The sequence below is a fragment of the Taeniopygia guttata genome, chromosome 2, assembly GCF_048771995.1.
Source record: "Taeniopygia guttata chromosome 2, bTaeGut7.mat, whole genome shotgun sequence".
Classification (NCBI taxonomy): Eukaryota; Metazoa; Chordata; class Aves; order Passeriformes; family Estrildidae; genus Taeniopygia; species Taeniopygia guttata.
Window position 1 is genome coordinate 35,876,392 of NC_133026.1, and position 20,313 is coordinate 35,896,704.

The window sequence follows — 20,313 nt, forward strand, 5'->3', positions numbered from 1 at the left end:
TTGTATACATTTAACATGCACTGTGTCCAGATCTATACTGGGCAGTATGTCAGTCCCTAAATACTGAGCATTAAATCAACTTCCTCCTCTCCTTTCCCCATTCCAAATGATCTTTAAAATAAAATGCATCCTTATAACAATTGCACTGACTGATAAAAGAGGAAGGAATTAAATCAGTCTAATTAAACCTTCAAAAATGCTATTTCATACAACAACTAAAATTATACTAGCAACTATATCCTGTAGGTTTTTATTTATTTATTTTAGTATTTTTTTCCCTTGCTCTTGGTGCTTGCAATAATCACAGTGAAAAGGTGGCTTTTTGAACTGTTTTTAATAAATCTTCCAAATAATATTTGTCTAGGAGATGTGAGAAAGTGCTAGTGAATATACAAGTACCAGCACTGCTTGATGTTTGTGGCAGGGCTGTACTGTGATCCCATGCAAAGAACTCTCAAAAGATTGGTTTTCATTTTTCTTGTTACCATGATAGCGTAATTTCTGGGCATTTTGTAAATACATGCAGTTTTTTACAGGCTACCTATGAAAGCTGAGAGCTGACATGCCACTCCAAAGGCAGGATGCTGGTGGTGTTTAGAAGGATGGGAGATGAAAACTTCGCTTTTCCATATCCCTTCCATAATCCACAATGCAGGGGCAGAGATGTACTGGAATACTGGTGAAGGACATAGCAACATATTACAGATAGCAGGAGTGAAATTGTAAAATTCACCACAAGCAAAAGCCAACAGCCCTGTATGGGTAGCTCAGAGAAGGATTTATTTGCTTTGGCTTAGTGAAGCCATGATGCTTAAGTATAAACTTACTAGATGTGGGTCAGACCTAACAGGTTTTTGTGATGTTGCCTCCAAGACAAGCAGTGATTTAAAGACCTGGATATTGAGCAACATATTTCTGAGACCCTCCTGAATCTCCCTCTGGCAGCTGGTTCAAGTTAAGCCGTAACAGTATGAAGGTGAAATTAATAAAACCATGCAGACTTATGTTTCCTCTGTATAACTGGGTACCTTTGCACATCTTTCTAGGGTGTTGTGCAGAACCCTGTGAGCTAACTCTGCAAAAGTGGTATGAATCCTCAGGGCTTTATAGCTGGGGCTCTTTGCAGCAAGAAAGCAGCTAAATTGCTTCTGAATCTCAGCTAGCTGGGGAAGCAACCTTCTGCATTTACATAGTGCTGCCCTTAAGCAAAAGCAAGTGGGGAATTACCTTAGTTTCTCTACTTTTATAACCTGATAAATTGCCCATCAAAAAAAAAAAAGTTTCTAGATAAAGATCTCCATATCCAAGTTAATACTGAACCAACATTCCTTTAAATTGCTTCTCATAAGAAGGACTTCCTCTGCTATGTGTGTAATCATTTGGTAAACTTTCCCACACTTGGAGGTCTGAAACCATGTTAGAAACAAATGGTAGGTTCTTCTGTCTGAGATAGTGGGGATGGATTGGCTCCTGTCCCATATAAAGAAACAACACTTTGAAATTTTCTTTCTGGAACAAAACTGGCAAGTTAATATAGAACTTCCACAATCTCTCATATTGGTACTTGCCTATGGAGGGGGAGGGCTGATACTTCTCCAAGGCTTTAATTCACTTTTTTTTAAGAACCTGCACTTTAATTGTGGGCCAGTGCAGACATGGTCCTAACCCTGAAGATACTAGAATGGAGATGGTGTCAGACAACAGTGTCATTATCTGGTGTCACCTGAACTGCCATTTAACAGGCTTGAACCTGGAATGTAAAAAAGCTTTGCTCTTTGAAACACTCCAGATCGACTCCATGTTGAACACCTCAAACTCAGTCCCATGTCCAATGTGAAGGACAAGAGAGGAATCTTCCAACAGACACTATCAGGCCCCCTGAGTGCTGTTTGTGTGAATGTCTCATATGTTTTTCATTATCTACTCTATGACATCAGACAGATGTTACATTTACCAGTTACCAGGAAAAACCTTTTTTTCTGAATGCACTTGCTAGCTTGATGCTTTTATTTTCACATAATGCAAGAATTGAGGAAACAATCAAAATTCTTCAAAGAAGAAGTAACATTATGACAATAATATTATAATACTTAAATGGTGTATTACAGCTTTGTGAATCATTGAGCCTTGAGGAATTTATGTGCACTAACAGTAGAGCATCTCCCAGAAAGAAAGATGCTTCAGAATATTACCATATTTCTGAAACCACCAGTGACAATATTATTTCCTGAAAAAGGCTAGTGCTTGTGAGAAAGTAACATCAAGAAAATACATCTATGATGATGCTGGAGCAGTGATAGCTATGACAACTACACTTTTTCACTATTAGCTGAGTTATATTCTGCATTTATTTTGTGAACAGAGCCACATGACAGGTTTACAAGTTTGGATGTATCTTCATTTTAGTAATGGAAAAAAACTGAATACAGGATTTTGTTTTCGAAAGCTTGTGAAAACAGGTGGGAGAAATAGCGAAATCTACTTCCCCATATTGCCATTTCACATACCTAATTTTGACATTTGTCCTTGGAGGTGTTAAAAGGAATTTCCCCTGAGCAGTACTCCAGTGGTTAAGGGAGAGAGGGAAGAAAAGGAAAGCTCTTTCTAATGCACAGCCCTATGATGGAGAACAAGATCACAAAATGTCTTTCCTCCATTTTAATAATGAAACCCCTATTTCTAATTTCTACCCATAGCACTAAGTAGCAATATTTCAGGACCATCATTCATTACCATGGTAACATGCCCTGATATTACAAGCAGTTAATTATGTTGCTTCCATGTTGTAGACTGTGCGGTTTATTTACAGAAAGAGATAAACATTTAATGAAAGGATCTCTGAACATATGAACAAAATAAAAACTGCCATTCTATCCCTCATATTCAAAACAGCATAGATAATTTCATGGCTATTTTGATAATTTCTCAGCTACAACACATCAACTCTGTAATGAAGTAACTGCATCTGACTGTCATCTGGACTCCCCTTGTAAGTGAAAGAACCTGAGAAAAGACAGCCAAAAAATCCTCAACTGTCTCATAAACCACGAGATGAATATTCTGTAATTGTTTGATATTGTGATAATTTTGTGGCAAATCATCACTGGATATGCATTTTTATAAGCCTGAATTAATACTGTTTTGTTATAACGTGACCTGCAAATGCAATGCATCCTACAAGAAAAAGAATATTGATTGAGTAATAATGTTTGAAAAGACAGGTTTACAACATCAATCTAATAAAAAAGAGAGGTTTTTAAGAATAAGCACTTAAATTTTATCAAATTTAAAAGGCAGGCCTGACTGCTTGACTGACATATTCATAATTCACAGAAATGTTGTCTAACTCTTTGCTGAAATAATTAGTTCTGTAAGACTCCCCAACTTTTATATATATGGATGTTTTTATCAACAATTTAGACAACCATTAAATATATGATGGTTATGTCTGCAGTTAGAAGGGCAAAAGAAAACTGAGCACATCACAGAGTTACCTGAATTATTCAGCTAAAATGCCAAACGGCAAGAAGAGAATTTTATTATCGTCAAATACAAGGAACACATGTGGAAATAAACATTTCCTGATTTTACCCACAGGATAAATGCCTCTGTTTAGAAAGTTGTGATTCATCAAATTTTAAAGGTCATAACATATTATCACCTCAAACCATCACTGTATCAAAGAGCACTAATGTGATGCTGCATTACAAATGTTTAAAAAGAGGAGTGCCACATTAGAGTAGAGAGATGACCTTCCCTGTGCTAAGTAACCACTTTCCTGGGCCCAGTGCTGGTACAGCATATCCTTATACAATTATCCACTTGAAAAAACATATGAAAATCCTGAAGAATTCAAAGGAAGACCACAAAACTGATCTGGTCTAAAAAGTAACTCACATAAAATAAAATGTAGTGTTCTACTTAGCAAAGACAGTACTGAGAGATTGCTTTATCTCTTAATATAGGTAAGTTAAATGAGGATTTTCAACTTTGTTATTAAAAATGCTACATGAGCCAATAGCTGGGTGATGATGTAAAAAAAATTCAGCCCCAGAAGAAGAAGTAATATCCTTGAAGTTAAGTGTTCTGACAGTTTACAAGAGGAATGATATAACTCATCCGCTCTGCAGTTTCTGAAATAAAGCCATTTTCATGCTTAAACAGATACCTGGGGGAGAATCAGATGTAGTAGCCCCTGCTAACTTTTCGCTTTAGAAATAACCAGATAATTTATTGTGTTTTATTTTGCTGTCCTTCTCTGAAGTCCTGAGCAGTGTATGGTCTCTGGAGCTAATCCTTAGGGGGGTCTCATGTGATACACCAGAGAATCCAATTTTTTGCACAACCTTCTGGTATTTTGCACAGCAGCAAGAATTGTGGCGAGTTTTTTTCCTGCCTTCATGTGGATCATCTGCTGGCTGATTTGGGCATACCTAAACTCATCAATTTGCTGTAAGTATAGAGGCTGTGAAGGTTGCTGGTGTCTTTGTCTCTCTTGTGCTTTTTATCACTTGTAACTGTTAATCTCTATAGGATATAAACACACCAGCTAAGACAAATTTACAAAGTTAATAGTCCATGATGTTGACAAGACATGCAGGAATACTGTGAAGAAGTAGACATGGAGTAGACATGGAAGAGACTAGGCTGGCAGGCTCTGGGAGTGTTGCAGGGGTGTCACAATACACCCAGCACACTCCACAGTCAAAGGGATGGTTTTCCTTGTCCTGTGAGGGTAACAAACCACTCCACAGTGCTCCTGGGACACTACTGGCCCTAAATGCTCCTGTTTCTAATATATTTGGGGAGAAGAATTTAACACCTGGATACAATCACAGATCATATGCTTTCAGTTCATGAATCCAGCGCTGAAAGGCAGACTGCTTCAAGGAGCTTTGTCTGGGTTTATTCTGATCTCTGGTGCAGCTGTAGCTGGTGAAATGTTAACGCTTGGAACTGATAGCCTTGCTAAACACTCCTCATCTTCTTTCCCAGAGGAAAGAAACTTCAGTTTTTCTTCTTGACACAGCAATCTTTTCCCCATCATTTCAGTAGCTAATAATTTATCCCTTTGCTTCTAATCTCATCATTAGTCATGTGCCTTCACAAAAGCAATATAATACATCAGACTAAAGCTGTTGGGGTTAGAGGTTTAGGCTTGGCTTTTCAAGGCTGTAATTCCCAACTTTCAAGCAAAACAATATTTACAACTTTTCCTAGGTTTGTAACAGTGGCTAGTAAAACATCCACATGAAAGAAAATACAATTACAATATGGTTTGCATATCTGAACCTTCTGGCTTGACAAACTTAGATATCACATGCTTAGTTCTACCCACTTTAATTTGTTTTGCTCAGATATGGCAGACCATAAATAAATCTTAAAATTATTGCAGTTTTGCCCTGATTTCTCAACAATGGTGCTTTTTTCACTTAACTAAATATACTAACATTTAGAGTTTAGCTCAAAACAGTTTTAAACCACCAATTTTATCAAAACATGGTTAAAAATATTTATGCTTGAGTTGAGTGAAGTTTTTTGTTTACTTTCTCTTGTAAGATTTATCTTGGCAATATGTAGGCAGAGTTTTAGACTGGTGTATTTGCTGATTCTGTTCCCAATGTATTGACTTTTATCTTACTATATTTCTTCTGTTCTGAGACAAATATCAAACTATCCAGCCTACAGTAACATTTTAACATATCAAAGGTAATAAGAGATTATAAAAATGTTACATTTAATGAAAGTATATGAATCTTATACAACTATTGCTGCACGCATCAAGAATCACTGTGGGACTGTTAAACTGCAAATCGACTTCAAATGTGTAAGTTCTCATGGCTTGAGCTCCAACAAGTTTCTTACAATACAAGAAATCAAAGGCATCTGTGCTGAAGTGCCTCTACTTCTTATTAGTATCATCAGTAGCTATCCTACTCCCAAGTTTAAAAGTGTTGCAGTATAAAAACGCAGAGGCTGGCAGCATCTGATAGAACTACTGAGTACATCAATTCAATCTTCATCATGGCTTATAAAATAATATTCACTGTACTACATAAATATTGTTTTAGTTCTAATACAAACACTGAAAGAGCCTTTGCAAAGATTTACAGGTTAATTCAAGGTACTGCACTTACCAAGATGCGTGTTCATCATCTTCGCACAATATTTGCACATGGCTTCCAAATCATTTAGCTGTCCTTGTAGGAATGAAATCTGGGCCTCTAATTCCTCTTCCTACAGGGAAGAGATTATTAGCATTAAAACCCCCAAAATTTCTATAATGCAGAGTAAAAGTAGTAGGTTAATCCTTGACATGCTTAGACCTCTTTTAACTTTTTCTACTCCTTTGTTCTTGGAAAGTTTTGCCATTTCATGGAAATAGGGTTTGGTTTTAATATCTCCGTGTTTATTAGTACTACTCTTTTTCCTTCTAAGGAGTTAAATAAAAAATCTATCTACATTGACCTCAGAAAGATTAATGATCCAGGATTCTTTTATAGACCAGCTACCTGGTTTCACTTGTGCAAACGCAGTACCACAGCACTGTCTATAAAAGCTCACCAAATGAGAAAAATTTAGATTTCTGGCTGAATAATTTCCATAATTTCCTCAGCTATTCCTTTGAATTTTTTTTTTTAAATTTCAATAAACATATTTCATGAGACCTAGTATTGCATCTTAAGGATGCATCACTGCGATATATTTTGGCACACTTAGTTTTGTAACACATCATCCTCTATCAGTATTTAATCCCTACACTTCTGTGCACAGCCAACTTCACTTTAATAAACCATCATTCATAATATTTAGGTGAAAACTATTTTTAATACACATATTATAAAGCAGTTATTCTAAATTATCAAGTTAAGGTTAAAAAAATATGCATCAATTATAATTTAAGACAGGAATTTAAAAAGTTTATTTGAAGGCCCAGGAGAAGCATTAGTACCTAGCCATGGATACATGCCCTGTCTAGGCAATGGGAACTACCTCAGCTAAGAATTCCTCTGAGTGTCTTTGTTTGCTGGTTTATAAATCCATCCAGTCTTGACTTTGAAGACCATACTCTAGAGGAAGGTCACCACTCCTTTGGAAAAATCCTTCAAAGCTAAGTCAAAAACAGTATTAAGCACGTTTTTGTTTAATTGAATTTAAGCTATTCAGAGAAAGTCAAAGTAGCTTTTTAGCCTCCTGTTTTTCTTTGGAGCTTTGCAGTTCTATCACAGTCTTGCCTGATGGAGATCACTGAGCATTAGCGAGTGAATTACTATTCAAATGGAAAAAAATTATCAAAACTGATTAGCAAGAATAATTATAATGAGTCAGTCTTGATTTAAAGGTATAAGTGATCTTAATCTCCATCAGAAACCAAGGCAGAACCAAGTGAAGGAAACTTTGCACTAATACATCATAAATTCAAAAGCAATAGATGAATAAAAAGCAATGTTAACTGTAGCATTATCAATTTTTGCCTACACACTTTTTCCTTGCACCTAACAGATATGAAATATTTTTTCCTTGCTATTTCTTCATATTACATACTCTCACATTTTTCTTCATATCCTCATACTTTGACCACTTAAACCTCAAAGGGATTGATTTAATTTGCCAATTTAGAGTTGCTGAGTGACCTCATTAAGAGTCTGCAGTTATGTCATGGCCTATACAAGCATACCTGCATTGACATTTCTATTCAAGTGATGTCCCTGCAGAAGATTTTTTTCTAGTACAAACAGCTATTGACTGCAAGAGATAATCTACCATAAATTTTAAACTGCCATTGGCTCTGTAAGTGAAGCTGTAAGATAGGAAAAAGTGACAATATTTGAGTATTCTATTATAAAATAACACCATCAAATTCTAAAATCATTAGCCAGTAATTGAACCCCAGTTTGTCTCCTAATAGGTGAATAAGAAAATTTAACTTCTTGTAATAAATATTTCCATGTCTCCTAGACTATTTTTTATTATTCAGAGGCGAGAACTGCAGTAAATTGATCTTGAAATGTTTTTGGATAAATGAATCCATCCAAACAGAGCCTGAAACTGACCTTTTATATTATACAACAGTACCTCTTCTCTTGGCAAGTGAGAGCAGTGCTGATTAAACTACATCCCCTGCTCTTTCCGCTTGCTGGGATCCAGCATGGGGAGGAGCAGTGTTCAGCAGACCCAGCAGGTACAAAGCAGGGAGCTGTGGTCAGGGAGTCACAGACAGTGCATGAGGTCTCCTTTCCAAGTGGGAAATCTCGCAGAAGGCTAAATGAACTTACAGTTCCTGACTTATCTGGCAATCTTGGGAAGGGCACCAAGGAATGCAGGCACTGGGATGGGCCAATAGGCAAGACAGTTAACTTGGCACTTGACACACAAGAGACCCAGGGTTGTTTGCACACTTAGACAACATCCAAACGGTGTAACCTCCACCTCTGCTGTCACCAGCAGTGCTGTAACAACCTCTGTGCAGACTCTGAGAGTGACCTCCCTGATGGGGGCTTTGCTCTGTTGTAGTTCCCCAGCAGCAGGTGAGGAGTTGTAAGAAGAGGAAGGTGTGTTTTACTCCATTGGGGTGACTGACAGGTGATTGACAAAATCTTTCCAAGGTGTAAAACTTCATGCAACAGACAGGAAAAGTGCAGCTGAGGCAAGATACAGTGGGAAGAAGGCATGCACTGATAACGAGGGAGGGAGCTGTAAACTTGTGGCTTCGGGCAGCAGAAGGACTGCCCAGTGGTGCAGGGCCCAGTCAGCAGACGGTAAAAACAAGCTCCCTCAGAGGAAGAATTCAGGTTGGACACTGACTGTATCAGAGCATTACCAAGGGAAAGTGGTGAGTGACAGTGTGTGGCTGGTGACTCTTCAAGCCTGACTTGTCAACTAGATAGGTTTCTTGCTTGTTTGGAGCCTCCATTGTGGTGTTGCAAAAGACTGTTTGGGGTCACCTAATGTTCTGACTTTTTCTTGCTTATTCATGCATTCACCAAAGACAGGGTGATGTGAAACCATTTTAGTTCAAATGTGGCTGTAGGGCTCCTGAGCAAGGGTGAAGGGGACAGAAACGCTGGTGGTGTTTCTCTTCAATCCTATGACAAAAGGGAAGAGCTTGGAGAGCAGCAGGTGTACCAGGGAGCCCACATATGGTTACATACTTGCTGGCATTAGCTGGGCTTCAACTATTTTGCTTGTGGCTCCCAGTTTGACGAGGACAGACAACTTAGAGAACAGGTCTACCTGGCAAAGATGGGGAAGAAATCTTTGTGAATAGACTTGCTAATCTAGTGGGGAGGACTTTGCCACAGAACAAGGACCTAACCCAGATATACATGAGGAATCGGCACATACAGACAAGGTAGGCAGAAAGTCCACTCAGCTCAGTAACGAACTTCTTAATGAACTGAAATGGGAAAAGCACATATGGAGGTGGAAATGGTGGAAATGGAGAGCACATGTGTGGAAACAATGGCAGGAAACAAAGGACAGGCACACAATCATTGTTTGGGCACATGAACAAAACTAGGAAGGACAAAACCCCATCTGGAGCAAAAATTAATGGGGGACATTACGGGGTAACAAGAAGTGATCTTATAAGTATGCAGAGCAGCAAAAGGAGATTCAAGGAAAATGGTCTGTTGCTAACTAATGGAGATAAGACAATGACACAGGGTACAGAAAAGGCTGCAGCACTTGAATCCATTTTTGCATCTCACTTTTTAGGGCAGCTCTGTTCCCAGACCTCCGCATGAACTGTTTGGGAAGGAGAGGAATGGCTATGGAGGGAGGAAGGGCATAAGCTGGTTAATACCTGAAGAAGAAGTGTGTGTACTCAAACATATAGGATCACATGAGATATACTTATGGATGCTGAAAAAACTGACGGTGATTGCAACACCACTGGCTATCACAGTGAAAAATCACTGTTATTACAGAACATCCTTGATGACTGCAGAAAGGTTAATTTTACATACATACTAAACAAGAGTGAGGTGGGTATCTAAGAAACTATACAATGTTTGGCCTCACCTTAGTCCTTGGAAAAATCGTGGAGCATGTCCTCTTGGAATCAATTTCCAACATGTAAAGGACAAGACAATAATCAAGAAAAGTCAATAAGGATTTACCAAGAGCAAATCATGTTTGACCAACCTGGTTGCCCACTATGACAAAATGACTGGGCATGCAGATGAAGGGAGGGAAGTGAATGCAATGAAGTTTTACTGTAGTTAGGCTTTTGACACATTTCCAAAAGTGTCATCATTTATAATATGATAATATCTGGGCTGAATGAAAGGACTGTAGTTAGGCTGGATTGCTCAGAATCTCAAACTTAAAGAACAGAGTCAATAGCTTGATGTCCAGTTGATGTTTGGAAATGAGCACAATAACAAATGGACTGTTATGAAGACACTGGTTCAGTATCTTCATCAATAGCCCAGATAAGGAGACAGAATGTACATTCAGTAGATTTTCAGATGATACAAATCTGGGAGGTGTGGCTGCTGTGCTGACTGGTGGAACTTCAATTCATGAGCACCATGAGACATGGGAAGCCTAGGCAAGAGAAGCCTTTTTGAGATTTCTGTTTTAGAAATTTTCTTATGCACAGAATTCTGCACCTGAGAAGAAAAATCCCAATTGGAGACAGGGAAGGAACTTTTTGTTTCAGGTCTGCTGAAAAGGATATGGAGGCTACAGTGGCTGTTGAGCCACTAATAGATAAGTTCTCTTATAATGAATAATGTAAACAGTTGCACTGAGCTACATTATGAGCAATGTGGTCAGCAGATCCAGGAAAGCCATTACACCCCTTTCTATTCAGTGCTTGTGAGCTCTCACCTTTTATAATGCTTTGGGCTTGGAGTTCAAAGACAATGGGAAACTGGAGAGGAGCCAGTGCAGGGCTGCTGGGAAGGCTACAGGTCTGGAGGAAATGCTGAAGGAGCAGTGCTTGTTTATTTTGGTGAAGAGGATTTCAAGGGGAATCTACTGGAAGCCTGTAACTACATGAAGTGACAAAGATGATGGAATCAAACTCTTCACAGATTATATAGAAAGCACTATGGCCCAAAACTGCCACTTGAAAGGTTCAAATTGGTCATTAGGAAAATATTCTTCATTAGGGGAGCAGTGCAGCACTGGAAGAGGTTACAGAAGAGGTAGTTTCTATTCTAAGTCACTGGCCTGACCCAATGCTAGTGATTGTCTTATTCCAAGTAGCAGCTTAAGCAGAAGTCTATTCTATGCAACATTTCCAAGACTAATCTTTTCACAGCGCCTTTCAAAGACTGCTCTGTACAGGTAAGCAGCTAAATCATAAATCCCCTCAGGAAAAATGACCTTTTTTCAGTATTCTAATGTCAAATTCTTTAGCAGTATTAGATGAAACAACTGATTTACAGCCAGCATAGTGCAGATGCTCTCATACACACTGCACTTTCCTCTAAGTGTAACTTTTCATTGTGCTAACATTGTGCTGGATACCATTTTTATTTTGTGTACATATAGCAGTGCTGATTTGATCTCTCTTATGCATGAACAGAGACTTATAAATTCTTTGAACAGACCAAACCTAAGGCAGGAGAAATCCAGTATGGTCTGGACCAACCTTTCAGCTGAAACTGCCCCTTCAGCTGATCTGACACACACAGCACCAGAAACACATGAATGACTACAACTCATTCAAACAAAATACAAAATCAGTGTCAATTTACCAAACAACATGTTCTATAAAGCTCAATATTTTCTAATATTGGGAGCTGCATTATGAGGAAGAGAAGCAAATCAAGCAGCAAATCAAACTAAGGAATCACTGCATCAGACACGGGAGACCAAGATCTGCAAATTTACATATGCAATCTTGCAGAAAAACAACTTAGTGCTTTCTGAAAATTCAGTTCCAGTGTTGTCAAAAAACTATGACACACCTTCAACCTTGCAGATGATGTACAGCCTTACAGACAACCATTAACATCTGGAATTTAACAGGAGAATAAAAAGGAAATAATTTATTTGTGATACTACATTGTTTTACATTTCACTAACAATATTAGGCAGGCTAGAATTTATGTCTCCAGACAAAATAAGGTTCTATTTGAGTGCCTTCATATACACATCTCTATTTTCCTGGTTTTGGCAAGACTGAATCTGCAAAAAACTTGACTTAGATTTATGTTTCTCATATTTGTCTTTCTTCTTATCCACATATAGAACTTTGCTTTCACTGTTACATTTCCTTTTTTTTTTCTTTTGCCATGAGAACTAATTATTTTATGATTAATTTTGACATTTCTTTGCTATTTCCTCCCCCCAGTCTATACAGTTCTGGTAGTCTCCATTTGTCCAAAGCTCATTCTTCTGTTTTTACAACACTTCCTCTCATCTATCTTCTCACCTTTACAAAGAGAGCTATGGAAATAAATTTTTATATCCTTCCTTTTCTCCTGAGCTCATAATGAGATCACTGATGCATCCCCATGCCCCATTTTTCATCAAATTTTACTACATCAGGAAAAAAGCTGTGAATAACTGAAATTGGTCAGTATAGTCAAGAACAGAAACTTTTACACCTTTGACACTGTAATCCTAGAGTTTTACAGCTCATGGCTTTACAAGCTGCAATATGGCTTGCAGACCTGAGTACAGGCACTGGAATTTGGTATCCTTTACAAGGTATGATGACATATAGTTTTGGAAGGAAGCCACTCTTTCTTAAAATTGCTTTTATCAGTTTAAACAAATTTTCACCTGAATATATGACATGTAGCTTAACACAGAATTATTGAAAACAGGGAAAACAAACATAGAAAATCAGGACTGTAATGCCTTTCTTTCACAATACCATTTAGTTTTCAGTCTTGCTATTCAGGAGATGGAAGAAAAATTGTACTTTTGTCTGTTTAACCCATGTAGAAAAGTCAAGGAAAAGCAACTCTGTTGTCAAAGCTTACAACAATGTATGTCCAAGCATTCCATTCATGAATGCTCAGAATGGCAGAATTCCATTAATCTTAAATTTGAATACTGAATAAGAATTAACTTGGCAGCACCACCAAGTGTGAAATGCTGTGGAAAAGAAGCTATCTCCAATGAGAAGAGTATTTAAAGGTGTTTAAGGTATTTAGGCATTAATGCTGACATTTAAACCATAAAAAAGCCCCAAACCATTGACAGAACTGAGCTGGCAGAAGAGCCCAGTCTTCCTGGGGTCTGTTCTGATGATGGTCAATGATGGGTTGGGTGAAGTGTGGAGAAAACAGAATGTCATGACATAAACATGAAACAGTACTGCCCAGAATACTCTTCCAGACTATACAGATTTGCACAGCAGTGATGTCTTGAGCTTGAGATGGTGTTGGGTTTTTTCATTTGCTTGTTAGTTTTTTCCTGTAGTTCATAGCTACTTTTCTTATATTATTTTGCCCAGTCACATTTTCAGATTTTTCAGCATTCATAGTAAGAGCACTCAGGAAACATACCATAGCTCTTGGCAAATTGGCAGGGCAAATTAGAAAATAATTTTGATGAGGTATCAAAACATTTAGAGGAAAATAATGGGAAAACCGAGATAGATACATGGAAATACTGAAGTCTGGGACTTGCAAAGGGTTTTACCAGTACCTAAGTTTTTATCCATAAATTATACACAGAGTATACTTTTTAGATGTCAGTAGCAGTTTACAAGTCAAACAAGATTCAGATGCAAGGCATAAATTGCTTTCTCATTTAATTTTAAGCAAATTCCTCTGGAATCAAAAGCAGCAGTTACTCCTTCCATTTTGTGGGAATTTATTTAATTTTATAATCTAAGAATTAAACACAAGATTTAACCTTATAATCTTCAATCTCTGACAGTTGACTGTTGGTTGACACCCCCATAATTTTTTTATATTCTGTGCCAGCCACAGAATAGTGTACAGCATATGGTGACATTTAAGCCAGAAACCCCTGTTTCTGAGCACTGAATTACATACAGTGGAAATTAACCCAAGCTTTTAATTTATTTTATTGATGATTTTAACTGGTTATTTAACTGTATCACTCCCAGTCCCAAGCCTTGCTCTGCTGGGTGCTGTACAAACATAAAAACAAATCCCGCTTCTCTGAAGGACTTCAAGGTGTAAGCCAAGAGACAACAGATGGCTGGAGACACACATATGGGGAGGACATGGAAACAATATGGCTATATTAGTCAGTCTTCTAGACATGGCTTCAGCATGGAGCCAAACTGTTGTTGATGAAAAGGTGGAATTTTTGAGAGAGTTTTCATAAAGCATTTATTTTGCAGATGTTTAGAGAAAGTTCTTTTATGTGGAAGTGGCTATGAAATGATTAGATGAAAGTGCACCAAGCACATCAGAGTCAGGCGCAAAATGTATATTGTTACTTTCACATTGAAAATTTTGGTACCTGTGAAATTTTTGCATAAAATGAAATTTTGTGAATATTAATATATTACCAAGTGAGTACATAAAGAAGTTAAGATACTGCCTTCTGCAGAAGAAGGGGTTATGTATTGATTTCCTGTGCTGAACCATTATCTGACAGTATTTATCTGTCTATATGCTAATTGAAATATCTCCATACTTAATATATTTCCAAATAACTCATGTTTTGTGTTCTTCACATCTTCACATCTGCATAGTTTTTTATTATTTTGAATACACTTTCATAAATGTTAAACATGTTAAGCACAGTACCTTCAGCTAAGACCTACGAGCTTGTATTTTGCTCCTTTAGACTGTAGGCACAGCAAACATGAACCCTGTTTTTATTTTATACCTTTAACTCCTGCTTAGGCTTTCATCATTTTAACTCAGACTGCTATTCAAGTGTGGTACGAGATAGCTTAAGTAGGAATGTCTTTCTTTCCTTTTTTCTTACATATTCTTCAAAATTTCTCTTAATTTCACTAGTGTAGGGTAGTGCTAGTAAGCACAGCTGCTCAGACTTTATACTATCTGATAGTTACACACTTATTTCAGTGCTTTTCTAGATTAGAACCCTTAAAGCACAAACAGGTTTTCTGTCAGATTAGAGAAACCTTTTTTAAAAATCTCTTTTCTCCTCCGACTTATTATTTTGACCTGTTGTTTCCAATTTTGCTTTCTGGTAGTACCGTATATCTCAAAATATATCAAAGGACATCTGAGTAAGCACAAATGAATTAGGCAAACAGTAATCATAGAGGTCTGGGTTCCAAACTTAGTGCTATCAAAGTTAAAACATTTCAGGTACAATGCATCCTCTTCTGCTCAAAGGAGTAAATTCAAAAGAGTAATTATCTCTTTTAAAAACTGAAACAGAACTGCCACTGCCAAATCTTTTGTGAATGTATATTTGTGACAACCCTTTCAAAGGGGTGGGAGCAATGTGACTGAGAAAAAATAAGGAAATAAAATTAAGAAAAGCTCAACAAAATATCCACTATGACTCCAAGGAGCCAAGCTAAATCAGGTTTTGTACCAACACAACAACAACAAATTATTTGGTTCAGAGGAATCAGATTGAAAACAAGTACAAAAAGCAAGAAATAAATTTTATAATATAGCTAAAAATGTTCAAGTAGAATGAGACCAAGACACATTTGGTAATAAATTAAAATGCTAGAAGGCATTCACCTGCAAAGGCACATATTTTTGGGCATGAATACAATCCTTACTTCCTGTGTGTGTTCTCTATAACAACACAGGAAGGGATGGCATCTCATGATGCTTCTTCAAGCTATGCACACATAAACAGAACAAAGAGATTATAATAAAGGATAAAAGAATATGAATTTCAGCCTTTCTGTACTTAACATTCTCTCTCAAAATAGAGAATAAGCCCCAACAAAACTGAAAGGGGCTGGGGCTGCAACTCAGATTATGTATAAACAATAATGCAGGAACTCTCTAGAGTTAGCATTTGTTGAGAAGACATACACTTTCAAAATGCAAGAAAAAATACTATTTTACTGCATTATGTATCTGTAGTTTTCTTGAAATATAAGACCCAAGAAGTTGTGGTCAATTATTTCTCTTCTTCCAAACTGGAATAACTATACTCTTCCTTGCCTCCTAGTTTATTTATTATTCTTTATAAACAATATTTATTTACCATCCATATTTATTTATAAACTCTACTAAGATTGGTGACGTTGAGGCAAAATAGCTATTTTATTGCATTGATGTATGATTATCAATTTATTTAATTTATTGTATCCTAAAAATAGCTAAAAATATATAGAAATTTGGAAGAAGATGAAAGAGGGTGCATCAGAGAATCTCCCTAAAACCTGACAGATATATTTAATTTCAATTAAAATCCTGAAAATAGCTGAAACTCTGACTAACAGCTTCTAATCACCAGGTCCTGTTGTTCAATTTCCATGTTAAACAGTTCAAAGTCACTTTGCCAGCACAGTTTCCACACCCCACCTTGCCTGAAGATGTTAGTGGCAGAGGACCATGGGTTTGGGAATTTTCCAAAGCAGTTCCCACTGTTGAACCTATTATTGGAACAGATTCCAGGTGCACCAACCTCACTGTTCTGAGCTGGAAACCAGCAACTGTACTACTGGAGCACGAGGACTTGCTTTTATCTAACCCAGGTACATTTTCCTCTTAAACATATTATGCTTTTATGCTCAGGCATTTTTTCCTTAGTAGGAAGATGGGGAAGGATAAATATGACTGCAGAAAGCTCCCGCCTACAGACAAAGAAAGCAGGGATGGAAAGCAAACTCTTCTGCAAGCAGACATGAGACATGGGACACTTATCTACCTGCTGCCTGCACAAGTCCACCTGCTGGCACTGTGCTGTAGGACTGCCAAGAGACAGCTTAAAAATGAAACCCATAAAAATCTGCAAGATCCATGGAAACGCAAAAAGCTGGGCATAACTCATTGTGGATGGGGAGGCACTGAACAACTGAGAAAATAGGTAGTATTCCACTTGGTAAGGGAATAGATAAGAACAGAAAGAGCTGTAGGGTACTGGAAATTATCCCTTTGAACAGAAATGCAGACAAAAGGCTACTCTCAGTGCTGCTGTTGAGATTGTTGACTTAAGAATATTGGAAAATTTATTCATAAATAATAAAACAGATACATTTAATTCAGATGGTATGGCTGTAAGCATTTTAGAAATAGTTATTAAAAAACACATAGACAAATGAGAATCCCATACCTTCCATTATGTTTCACTATGACATCTGAGGGACTTTCTGTCCATCTGTTACACACATTGCTGGCCTTTATGACTGCATAAGCCCACTGTGGTAAATGTAAGAGAAATGTGAGCAGGGAAATACTAACATATTTATTTGAACCTTACTGAAAGAGTTGATTAGGTGTTATGTACTTAAATAATTATGCTTCTTGATTTTTCTGCCTGAATAAGCTTTTTAATACATGCAGTTCAACATACACAGTCCTTTAAGAAGGACTTCCAAAGCACACCCTTTGTTAAACTCATACTCATTTAGATTCTTTTTAATCATCAGTTGCAAAATAGTTTCACTAAATCTTCCTCTGGTCAGGCTGGATGTATTTGACCTTTTTTATGATTCCTAACATGACTGAGGATGTAGACCAGAGCAGGATTATTTATTTAAGGGTTTTAGACTCTCTAATTTTTCAGAGTTTAAGGAAGGTAAAGCTGAAGTATAGTGATTATGTAGATGCTATAAATATACACCATTTATACTACATTGTTAAAATAACAAAAATACAAGTCTTGTTGTTTTCATAGGGAATTGTTTGATTTAACAAAACACAGAAAAAAATAAGAATCAAGTTATTAAATGCATAGCCACAATTTATTCCAGTGGGGAAAAAAATCTTCCAAACACAGAAACCCTTTCAGCCCAGAAAACTCCCAAATAAAACAACAGCCTGGTTTAGAGGCATGTGTCTCATCTACAGCCATGTTTTTGTTGAGAGTTCACTGCAGGTCTCTCAGCTCTGCACAGAAATGGACAGTAATTTCATGGTGTTTTAATCTTAAAAGAGCATGATGAAGAGACGAACTTCCCACTGAAAAGGAAAATGGGGCAGCTCAACTACCAACACAGACCCTCTGATATGATTTTCTTTTCCACTGGGAATGCTGAAACATTAACTTAATGACTAATGTATGGAAAGAGGATGGACAGAGCAAGTCCCTTAGCTCTGCTGGTAGCATGATTGCTGTGAAGTGTCACACTTCTTGTGTCCTCAGTGACTTTGATCCTTTTGTAAACATTGCTCGTGGTCTCATCCATTAATGATTTTGGTGATTTTTACATTCTTTCTGACAGTTTCAAAGGGCTGCCCAATAATGTTTAATGTTCCTACTACATTTTTTCAAGTGGTATCATTCTGCTTCTGTGCAGAAGTTACTGGAAAATCTTATTCACCTACATGTATCTGAATCTTTCGTACCAGAGAAAGATAAGTTTACAGTGACATTAAAAAAATATTCCTAATGGCCCCAGAGGTCTGCTCTCTATACATGTTTATTGCTTGTAATATGACAGAAAAAGCACTGCAGAGCCTCTTGAGTTTTTTATTAATATTTTTTTTTTCTAACTAATTAACTTCCTGTTTTTATCAGAGTGCAGTTTCTTTTCCCTGAAATGAATCACTCAAAAAAAGATAAGGAGCTCTAGGATTCAAAGCTGCTACTCATGCATACAGCTGTTGCCTTACTAAATTATAAGAAACTTGCAAGTACTTATAATAAAAACTATAAAAGGCAACTTATTTTTTCTTCTAATGTTTTCAGCTCTTTCATCTGAGTTACATGATGTCATGTAAGCCAGAGGAAGGCAACCAAGAAAAGAACCATAGTTCCAAAATATCTCAGAGATTTTTCTATAAACTCTGTTCATGTGACCTGTCAGCACCTGAAATTCAATATTCTTTTAATTGAACCCTAAAATTAGACAGGCACTGGAATATAATTTTTTTTTGTGTGTGTCTGAATTGGACTGTCACATCAGAATAAGGATGATGTATGTCCTCCAGCATTAACTACAGTTAAACATTAAGGCACTAAAGTATTTTAAATTTAATGACATTGAGAATAATCAACATGTCTTTAACTTCAGGCCTAACAAATCCAATATACTGATCAAGAATTGGCTGATGTACACACACAAATGAACTTATTTTGGGCACATTTTATGATGCTTAACCAGAAAAGGACATTTTTTCATAGCATTTGTACTTCCAAATAAATGTTTGGCATTGATAAGTCTGAACTGACAAATATTTTGCTTAAAAAAAGCAACAGTCATTGGAAAGATATATGGTAATAAAAAACATCTCCAAGATGTGTACCATACACAAAAGGCATGTTCTTCTCCAAAGGAATTTTTGTGTATGTGGTTTTCTTTGTGTGATTGTCTAGTATTTATCTTATTATCTCATTGGTTTTCATATACCACGTCTACTTGAGCAGACCTGTCAAGTTTGTATGCCTAAACTCAGGTTCTTAAATCACCACAGCAGATGCCTATTTAATTGAAAATAATGGCATACATTAATTTTCTAACCTGTAGGGGTACTCATAACTAACTTCAAATCAGTCAGACTAGCTACATTAATCACAGGCAGTAACAGTTGTTTATACATGCTTGTGGGGACAATAGCATATGTTGTCAAATTTGATTTAATTAAAAAGTCTGTGCAATCAGAACCAATATAATGCATGACACTTCTGTTCAGGATATTTCTGTGAAGAAATGAGGATTCTGATGACCATATCTGTAAATTATTTTAGTAAAGAAAACAAATGCTCCAGATTTTCCTTAGGAATGTTTCCGTCTTGGGAACTTTTAACTAATGTATTTTCCAAATGGATAATTAGATTTTTCTTAAGTTGAAACCTTTTATGTAGAAATTTACTTATTAAAACACAATGTTTTTCCAAATCAAAAGTTTATTTTCAGAAAAATCCACATTTTCATAATTTTTTTTCTTTTAAAAGAAAGTTTTAAAAATGTTTATATTGTTTGATTCAGAAGTTTCCTTTCTGGCGCATCCCTGTGTCTGAAAGAAATTTACAGAATATTCTGCCAGAAACTGGGATCAGCCGACCATATTTGCCAGAATCAACATCTAAGCAGCTTTTCTGTTTGCTAAAAAGAGGGGAAGATGTTCTTTAATGGTTTCTGAAGTCATAAGTGAAACATAATGAGAAATAAATGGACCACAAATGCACCCTTTTTCACAGCTCCAATGAAAAGTAGAGGGCAGTAGACAAGTTGGGCGAGAAAATTGTGTAGAACTTTATTCCAGCAAGACTGAACCATTGGTGGTTCAATGTGGTGGGCACTAGAGTGCATTACAG

General features: G+C 36.8%; 1 protein-coding gene across 10 annotated transcripts in view; it reads right to left on the reverse strand.

Moving 5' to 3' along the window:
- TBC1D5 (TBC1 domain family member 5) overlaps positions 1-20,313 on the reverse strand; it is a 317,122-nt gene that overhangs the window by 18,391 nt on the left and 278,418 nt on the right. For 5 of the 10 annotated variants that reach the window (XM_030264948.4, XM_030264947.4, XM_030264946.4 and 2 more), the window contains 2 exons: positions 10,024-10,056; positions 6,138-6,237 (listed from right to left, as the gene is read on the reverse strand). In XM_030264948.4, the coding sequence (XP_030120808.2) occupies positions 6,138-6,237; positions 10,024-10,056 (133 nt within the window). The remainder of the gene's footprint in view (positions 1-6,137; positions 6,238-10,023; positions 10,057-20,313) is intronic. The other 5 variants (XM_032746741.3, XM_032746740.3, XM_072925687.1 and 2 more) reach the window with 2 other exon arrangements.